This window comes from Mauremys reevesii, linkage group 11 (assembly GCF_016161935.1).
Source record: "Mauremys reevesii isolate NIE-2019 linkage group 11, ASM1616193v1, whole genome shotgun sequence".
Classification (NCBI taxonomy): Eukaryota; Metazoa; Chordata; order Testudines; family Geoemydidae; genus Mauremys; species Mauremys reevesii.
In genome coordinates this window covers 10850772-10859571 of record NC_052633.1, presented here as the reverse complement: position 1 = coordinate 10859571, position 8800 = coordinate 10850772, and the positions used below count along the sequence as shown (strand labels likewise).

The window sequence follows — 8800 nt, the reverse complement described above, 5'->3', positions numbered from 1 at the left end:
CAACAAAAAAACTTCAAAAACAGACTCCAAAGAGAAACTGCTGAACTTGAATTAATATGCAAACTAGATACTATTAACTGTGGCCTAAACAAAGACTGGGAATGGTTGGGTCATTACACCAATTGAATCTATTTCCCTATGTTAAGTTCTCCTCACACCTTCTATGGGCCATCTTAATTATCACTTCAAAAAGTTTTTTTCCTCCTGCTAACGATAGCTCATCTCAATTGATTAGACTCTGCCTGTTGGTATGCATACTTCCACCTTTTCATGTTCTCTGTATGTATAAATATCTCCTGTCTGTGTGTTCCATTCTATGCATCCGAAGAAGTGAGCTGTAGCTCACGAAAGCTCATGCTTAAATAAATTTGTTAGTCTTTAAGGTGCCACAAGTACTCCTGTTTTTTTTTATTGTAAAGGAGAGTTCTACTGGCCAGTTTTTAAAATGCATTTGATTGGTTATATTTATTCAGCTGAAAACCAGCAGCCAATGGAATCTTCTGTTCTCATGTTTCTAAAACAATGGATTGTGCTCAGTTGACGTGGGCACTAACAAATCAAAACTTCTGGCTTCACAGGCTGGCTTCCCCCAAGCTGCAGAAAGAATTCAGCTTCAGTAACATACACAGATACAAGGTACATTTATTTGTATTGCTTCACAGTTTGTTTTGGTGTGTATCATATGCCAAGTTGTGCCTGGCATGGTTTGTCAGGTTGAGAAGTTTTTATCTCTGTGAAAGAAATGCACGATTAGGGGTTGAAAAACAATTGACTGAAAATGTTTTTGGCCAGTGGGCTACACAAGGGCAAGTGATGATGGCTCAGCCCTAACTTTTACCTCCTATAAATGCAGGGGCGGCTCTAGAAATTAGGCTGCTCCAGGCAGCGCGGTGTGCTGCGCCGCCCTTCCTCGGTCCCGCGGCGGGTCCCCTCTTCCCACGGCTCCGGTTGAGCTCCCGCGGCAGGTCCACCGGAGCACCGGGACGAGCGGACCTGCCGCAGGCATGACTGCGGGAGCTCCACCGGAGCCGCGGGAACAGCGGACCTCCCGCGGGCACGGCTGCGGACGGTTCGCGGGTCCGGCGGCTCCGCTTGAGCTGCCGCAGTCATGCCTGCGGGAGGTCCAGCCGAGCCGCGGGACGAGTCCCCCCTCCGCAGTCATGCCTGCGGCAGGTCCGGTCGTCCGCGGCTCCGGTGGACCTCCCGCAGGCATGAATGCAGCAGGTCCACCGGCCCAGCCTGCCGCCCCCTAGATTTGGTCTTAAACCAGGCAGAGCAGAGACTTGAACTTAGGTCTCCCACATGTGTGCCCAAACCACCAGGCTACACAGTAGTTCTTACGCTCTCTGTGTGGCCCAATGAATGTTAAATTGCTTCTACACAGTGGAAGAGCTTCAACAAGACAATGAAATTTGAAAGGTGGTTTTCATTTTATAGGGTCTTTTTAGTTTTTACTAAAATGTTTTTGAAGTTTTAAAATATTTTTCCTGGTATTTTTGTCACTTTCATTTTGGGGAGGATGGGGCTCTCCGCTTTTTTCTCCTTTCCACCCCCACAGTTATTTCAGAGGGAAGAGAGACAATTTTCAAAAATGAGTGAGGAGAAAAACCAGAGAGGACAGAGGGTAACAGAAAATAAGAAAAAACAAAAAAATTATAGTAAAAGGTATTTTAAAATAACAAAAAAATAAAATGCCACATTTTGTAATGTTTAAGTGATACTTTTTGACAAATAGTCAGTTAAAAAAGGGTATTTTTGACAAAAAATAATTTGACACATTTTGACCAGCCCTGCTGTAAACATAGGCCCAGATATTCAGCTGCTGCAAATCAGCATAGCCCAGTTCCCTTCTGATTTCCAGCACTAGATGATCTGGCCCATGTCGTATTTCCTTCCACAAACCCGTTACTCTGCTTTTTACATTTACCACCTATACCCAAGATCAAGACACTTGAAAAGCAAAGTTCGCTGACCCATACTGAACATGAAGCATCTTTGCCCTTAGCTGATTCCAAAGGCTAGAACTTCAGTACCTAACTTGAGTAATATTTAATAGAGTTAATTAGATAGTTAGTGGAGTTTGATCTTATGGCTAATGTAACAAAGTGAATTTGCCTAATCCCTTTAGGTGCCAGTTTGCTGGAACATGGCTGTGCGTTTGTTCGAGGCACGAGATCATGCAGTTTCATATCAGAAATACAGATTCTCTCCCCCTGAAAATCTCCAAAGTGTCATCTTCTCCTACCTGGAAGAAAAGGTAAGTGACACTCTCCCTAGGCTGAGAATACATGTTATTAATTCTACTGTGGAGAAGACCTATAGAATGCAATGGGAGTGAAACCAATAGGATACCACAGACATTACTCTAATTACCTGGAGAATCAGAGCCTTTACTCTGTGACTGTGACTTAGTCGTCTTTGCCCTTAGCTGATTCCAAAGGCTAGAACTTCAGTACCTAACTTGAGTAATATTTAATAGAGTTAATTAGATAGTTAAGACAACTAAGATTTGGCCCTTCATAAGAATTTGTGCTCCGCTTGCTGAGACGTGTCTGTTCTCTCCTCAGAAAGTAGACCCCATTCGTCTGGCAGTGGATGTCGGCTGCGGGTCGGGACAAAGCACTCGCGTACTCGCAGCTCATTTTGAGAAGGTGGTTGGAACAGACATCAGTGAAGCTCAAATAGAGGCAGCCAAACAAGCTGCCTCCTTCCCAAATGTTTCTTACCAGTAAGTGTTCCGTAAAAGGATGCTGTCCCTTGGGTGTGTCCAGAGTGCTGACCTTTGCACAAAGCAGCACTTTGTGAACAGGACAGATACGGGCCAGCATTTTCAAACAAGATCAGTCATTTTTAGGTTTCAAACATATTGGACCTGCTTTTTCACAAAGTACTCAGAACTCACGACTCCATCTGAAGTCAGCAGGAGCTGCAGGTGCTCAGCTTCTGAAAATCAGGCCGTTCCTAATTAAATGCCTAAATATGGATTTTGGAGCTCCAATTTTGAAAACTCGGGCTGACATTCTTAGGCCAAATCACTCTTCAGTTCCAAGAGAACAAAAAAGGTAGACTTTTTTTCAATGTCAGATTTTCAACAACACCACATTTCCTCTCAGCAGAGTCCACACATGACAAGTTTCATGCACGTCAGGCCACAGTAGAGACTCTTCCTTCTCATTTGAAATATCTTCCCTGTTTCCCTTTATAGTGTGTGCCCTGCAGAGGAGCTGCCATTTGCGGATGGCTCTGTGGACCTCATTACTGCTTTTACAGCTGCCCACTGGTTTGATATGCCGAAGTTCATGAAAGAAGTGGATCGAGTTCTCAGGCCACATGGCTGTGTGGCCCTTAGTACCTACACTACAAACTTCAGTATGCACTATAAAGACTGCTCAGAGAGGCTTACAGAAATCTTCACTGAGGTGGGAGAAGAAAACAATCCTTTAAAAAAAAAAAAGACACTCCATATGGTGGGAAGTGTATAGTATATTTTAAGGTTGCCAGACACTTTCCAGTATAAGGCCCTGTTTTGAGCTGTTTATAACTTTGCCGGACCTTAGCCGTTTGGGCTGAAATGTTCTTTTCTGCCTGTCTGACACAGCAAAAACAGTCAGCCATTTCCAAAAAACAGAAATAGAGAATAATAGGTGCCTTTGCACATTTCAAACAAATTCTTATACCCATTGTGTTGAGAAACTCTAGCTCCTCTTTGCGATTTGAAATTTGCAGAAGGATTGTGCGAGGCATCTGCCTTTCTGATTTTTTCCCCATGGGAAAACCACCTGAACTTGGCCAAGTTATAATTCTTTGAAAAATTTCAGCTTGAACATTCTCAGTAGAGGGTTTGGCAGCTAAATTTTCCAAAGATTCCATCTGCGATGAGCATGATCCAGCTCCTCACAGCTCCCGCTGCTCGCCCAGCAACTGTGACTGCACCATTCCCACGCAGCAACTGAGCATGCTCCATCCTGAAGTTGTTGGGGCTGAGCTGGAGGTTCCCTGCTGCAGGTTAGTGTGGTGCTGGGCACCAATCCTCAGAGCAGGGACACTGTCTTCAGTGGTTCCCTCTGATGCCCAGGCAGCATGGAGCTGGCAGCATGCCTGGCTCAGTTCAGAGAGGACATGAGTCATGGTGGTGGAGGTAGAGGAAGTAGATTGGGACAAGGAGCTTTGGGAGGGCGAGGAGTCTGGGACTGGGAGCCAGTGAGAACAGGGTAATTGGCCACAGAGCAAGCTACATGGTAGTGGCTAGCACTGGTTGGGCAAGGGGAGTGGAACAAGGTACCTGAGAGTGAGATGGGGGAGCAAGTGGGAGAAGTCTGAGGTGGAATGAGGAGCTTCAGGGTGGAGGCTGGGATGTGTAATGTTTGTGAAGCACTCGAACATTATAGTGTTTTCTAACTGTGCATGGCAGGGTTTGAATAGGGTTTACAGGAAATAAGGCCACACGTTGGACAATGAGGATAAAGCAAAATATTGAATAGCTACACGTTATGTGAGCATTGCCCATCTTGCGCACTGACTGAGACGGGTCCTGTGGGAAAAAATAGTATCCAATCATGTAAATTAAAAGACTGTATTATAGTAGAACAGATGTACAAGGTGGGAAATTAAGGTTACACAAAGAACTTTAATTCTGGCATTTTGAGTCCATGGAAGTAAGCAAGAGTTGTTTGACTCCACTGGGATTTGGATCCAGCCCATATGGAATGGTGCTGGGTGAAGTGATACATTTGGAAAGGCTGGCTTGTGTTCAGGCAGCTTCCATCACATAAAACCCATTCCCAGACAAAAACTACCCTCACATTGAGGTATGGCTCAGGGTACATATGAATAACTTGGGATAAAATATATTAGTGGTTGTTGTAATTATCCCCTAACGAAGTATTACAAACCCAGGACATTCAGAGTTAGGGTTAGACTTACCTTCCTTAGAGTAAGGAAATGACTCTGGCAAGGTACCCAAAAAACATTAATTCTGTCCTCTATTGATACCACATAATGCCCATAGAATTCTGACTAAGGCATTATAATGCTATGGGCTGTTTAAATTAAACTGATTGTAAAGCCAAGTTATATTTCTGTCTTCCCCTGCCTCCATAGTGTCATTCTTTTAGGTGGCCATTTTGAGAAGAGTATCTATCTCCCATTGCTCTCAATGAGAGTAAGGCTGCAGGAAGCCTGAACAAAAATGGCTGCTGTCTCCATTCACTTGGTTGTCACAATATACCTGTCTGCCTCCTGATGGCACAGGTGGCCACCATCTTCCCTGAGGTGGCTTCATTCTCATTGGGTGGGCAGTGATCATTTTGATAGAGGGCATCTTAACTGAGGTCAGCCTTATGGCCTAAGTCCCAGTAAGAACAATGGAAGAGGTTATGTCTGCCATTTTGAAAGAGGGCCATTTTTCATGGAATTCTCTGTAAAAGAACATTCCTATACAAACACAGCAGAAAGAGATTCTTTCTAGTACAAAGAATAAAGGGTGGGTGGGGGGGGGACTGTGGGAGGGAAATGACCATTAAACCCAAAATGAAATTGTTCAAATGTAGCCGATTCACACAACTTCTGTGGGTATTATGTATAGGGAAAGTCTGAAGGGTCTGTATTATTCCATTATTCTCCTGTGTAGCTCTAACTGGCCCCGAGGCCAGGCAGCTCTGAATGAGGGAGTGCAGCTCAGATGGAGTGGAGGATCAAGGCCTTACGTAACATTTTTGCTGTTTCTGTTCTGACTTTACAGACCCAGGAACTGCTTGTTGAATATGCAGATGAAAAAGTAAATCTTGTCATTGCAGAATATAAAGAGGTGTTTGAATCTGTGCCTTTTCCAGACAAGAAGAGGTGAGAAGACAAGGACAAAAATGAATTGTATGTAATCTCTTGCATTGTGGGCTGTGTGAGCCCTGGAATATTGAGCACTTGGCAGCATTCATTGGTGTTCACTTTGAGACTGAAGGTTGCAGAAGATTTGTAGAGTTTAAAGCTAGCAGGTAGCCCTGAGATCATTTGGTCCAATGTCCCTCAAACACATCTCCAGTCCTTGGTCTGTCTGGTTCATCGGTGTGGCCTCTTCATCAAATGAGAGAGGTTTCCCCATAACCAAATGTCCAAAAAGGGGAAGGGATAAGAGATCATGCCTCACATCTTAATAACCCACATGAGCCAGGTCCTCAGATTATATCAGTCAGCATAGGTCCATTGCCCTCCAGGCTTACTTCTCCAATGCTCTGGTTTCTTCCCACTCTTGCAGAGTTACCCAGATCTTAGACAAAATTCCCATGTCTGTTTCTGGGGTGATCGGGTTTTTCCAGTCCTTCTCCATGTATCAAGCCTTTCTGAGGAGCGACCCTGAAGGAGCAAAATCCCTCCTCCAAAAAACTGAACAAAGGTAAAAACAAGTTAAGAAAACAAGCAGAATGTGGGCAGCTCCGTTGTATGACATAGGTGAAGAATGAGGTCACAACAACTCCTCCAACACTGGGAGGATGGGAGCAGTCATTGCACTGGTGCAGCCATCTTTGCTGTGGGTCAGTATTGTGAGCCATTGGCTTTTTTTGGGCCAGATCCTTAGCTGGCTTAAATCAGCAAAGCCCCGTTAACTTCAGTAGTGCTATGCTGACTTTAAGCAGCTGGGGATATGGCCCAGGATTTCTGCCAGAATCCATTATATGCATTGCTGTCACTGGTTAGGTCTAGCTTGATACTTCATAAAATAGGCAGCTTAGCTAATTTCCTCCTTCTGGTACTTGATACTGAGTATTTACTTCTGGGACATCCTCAAGTTTGATTAACAAAGGAATAAAATATTGAGAGCTTGAGCTTCTAGTTCCATTTTAAACCCAGTAAACCACAATTTCTTGAGACTGAAGCCAGCATGCAACCCTTCATACAAACCCAGTAACACCAAAAGGAGTTGCAGGTATGGGCAGCCTACCATATGGTCCTTAGTAATTATGGTTAGTGAGTGGCACAGATAATGTGCTAAAACTGCTTTAGATATAATAAGTTTCTCTTGATTTACCTTTTGTGTATCAATTTTTCTGGTAAGAGTAGAGTGGTTTTGGTGGGACAGGTAAGTCTTAGGGCTTGTCTACACTAGCTCTTAATCAATGTAACTTTCATCACTCAGGGGGGTGAAAAACCACTCCCCTGAGCAACATAAGTTACATCGACTTAAAGCGCTGTCTACACCACACTATGTTGGCAGGAGACAATCTCCCACTGATATAGCTTCCGCCTCTCATTGAGGTGCAGTGATTATGTGGACAGGAGAGCACTTTCCTGTTGGCATAGCATGTCTTCACCGATGTAGTGCAGTAGTGAAGACAAAGTCTTAGGTTGCGATGCTAAGAACTGGCTGTCACCTCTGCCTCTGGTAGGACAGGAGTCTGTCTATACAATGAGAAAGTAAGTGACCCTTCCTCCATTTCTTGTTTCAGGTTCCTGGAGACCATGGGAGTTTGCTCTAATGAAACCCAGGTAGAGATCTGGATGAGGAGTGCTTGTGTTCTGGGCTGTAAGGGGCCATGAATGGAAAATCGAGCAACGACCCTATAGTCAGAAGAATAATTCCATTTTTGGTATTTACTTATAACTGATGTTATCACCTTTAAAATATTTGATTAAGATCCCAGTAAAGTCAATGGTAAAACTCCCTCTTCAACGGGAGACAATGGAAGCACGAAGTCAAATATTATCAATATTAGAAGGGCTTTCATGGGGTGTTTTTTTTTCCTATTTAAAGAGGAAAAGCTCAGTATTCTGTCTGGCCATCGTTCAACGAGCATTGGCCACATAGAAGGCTGCAGAGATTGGATCATAAATGGAATATGTAATAAACATTGTGTTACCTAAAAGCTGAGAGATTTTTAGAAGGCTTTATAATCCTACTGAGTGAAAATAGCTTGCAGCAAGATCAACTGCTATATGTAATTTCCTGTCAATGGGGTAAGCAAATAGGAACAGCAATCATGTTGTAGGGTTATAGTAATAATACTTCACAGGCGTCTTTCATCTAGAGCCCTCAAAGAGCTGTACCAGGTAGATAAATATTACTGTCTGCACTCCACATGAAGTGAAGTAGAGACCAGCCCAAAACATGCCAATTACAGAACTTATTACAGGCTACAGATTTTCAAAAGAACTTGGCTTCCATTTAGGCACCAAAATAACTGACGGGATTTTCTAGAAATCGCCGCACCTTGGGTGCCTAGTTCTGTGAGACAATCTGGCCATGAATGAGCTCTCTTGAAAATCTGACTCCATTGGTGGGTGCTGAGCACTTGAAAATCTGTCCCTAAGTGTCTAAGATAGAATTAATGAGAATGACTTACAATTACTATGATGGATTGGGAGCTATGTAATAATCTAAGAATGTTGAGATGTAGTAATTTTATGAACACTGTATGTGAGCTGGTCAGTGAGGGGAAGTTATTGTATTTTGGCTTAAGTCGTTCCTGTAGAATGTATTGATCTAGTCAAATAGGGGGGACGGCAGGGAAAATAACCAAGAAAGCAACACAATAGCCACATACAAGCAAACCTCCCAACAAACACTGGGCGTCAATTACAGGACAATAACCTACTTCCAGGCTCCAGCTCAAATTGATGCTGTTTTGCTAGGCTGGGAGCTTAGAGATCAAAAGGACACTAAACAGTTAAAAAGCACCTATCACGAGAAGATAGACATGCATCTGGAGGGGTCACGGACAAGATATGCATATAGACAGGTTTATTATTTAAAGATTTTTCTCTTCAGTGCTGTGGTTATAAATATAGACTTTGCTTTAAGAAGGCTGCC

The 8800-nt window shown here is 43.6% G+C and overlaps 1 protein-coding gene across 2 annotated transcripts; it reads left to right on the top strand.

The window, feature by feature from the left end:
• Positions 1-526: 526 nt before the first annotated feature.
• On the top strand, positions 527-7784 carry LOC120374857 (putative methyltransferase DDB_G0268948). 2 transcript variants are annotated; one of them, XM_039495214.1, is made up of 7 exons: positions 527-636; positions 2129-2257; positions 2568-2728; positions 3206-3419; positions 5741-5841; positions 6251-6388; positions 7440-7784. In XM_039495214.1, the coding sequence occupies exons 2-7, from the start codon at positions 2147-2149 to the stop codon at positions 7528-7530; spliced, it is 816 nt and encodes a 271-aa protein (XP_039351148.1). In that variant the 5' UTR covers positions 527-636; positions 2129-2146; the 3' UTR covers positions 7531-7784. The 2 variants fall into 2 exon arrangements, with proteins under 2 accessions (XP_039351148.1, XP_039351149.1); XM_039495215.1 differs by lacking the exon at positions 6251-6388.
• The last annotated feature ends 1016 nt before the right edge of the window (positions 7785-8800 follow it).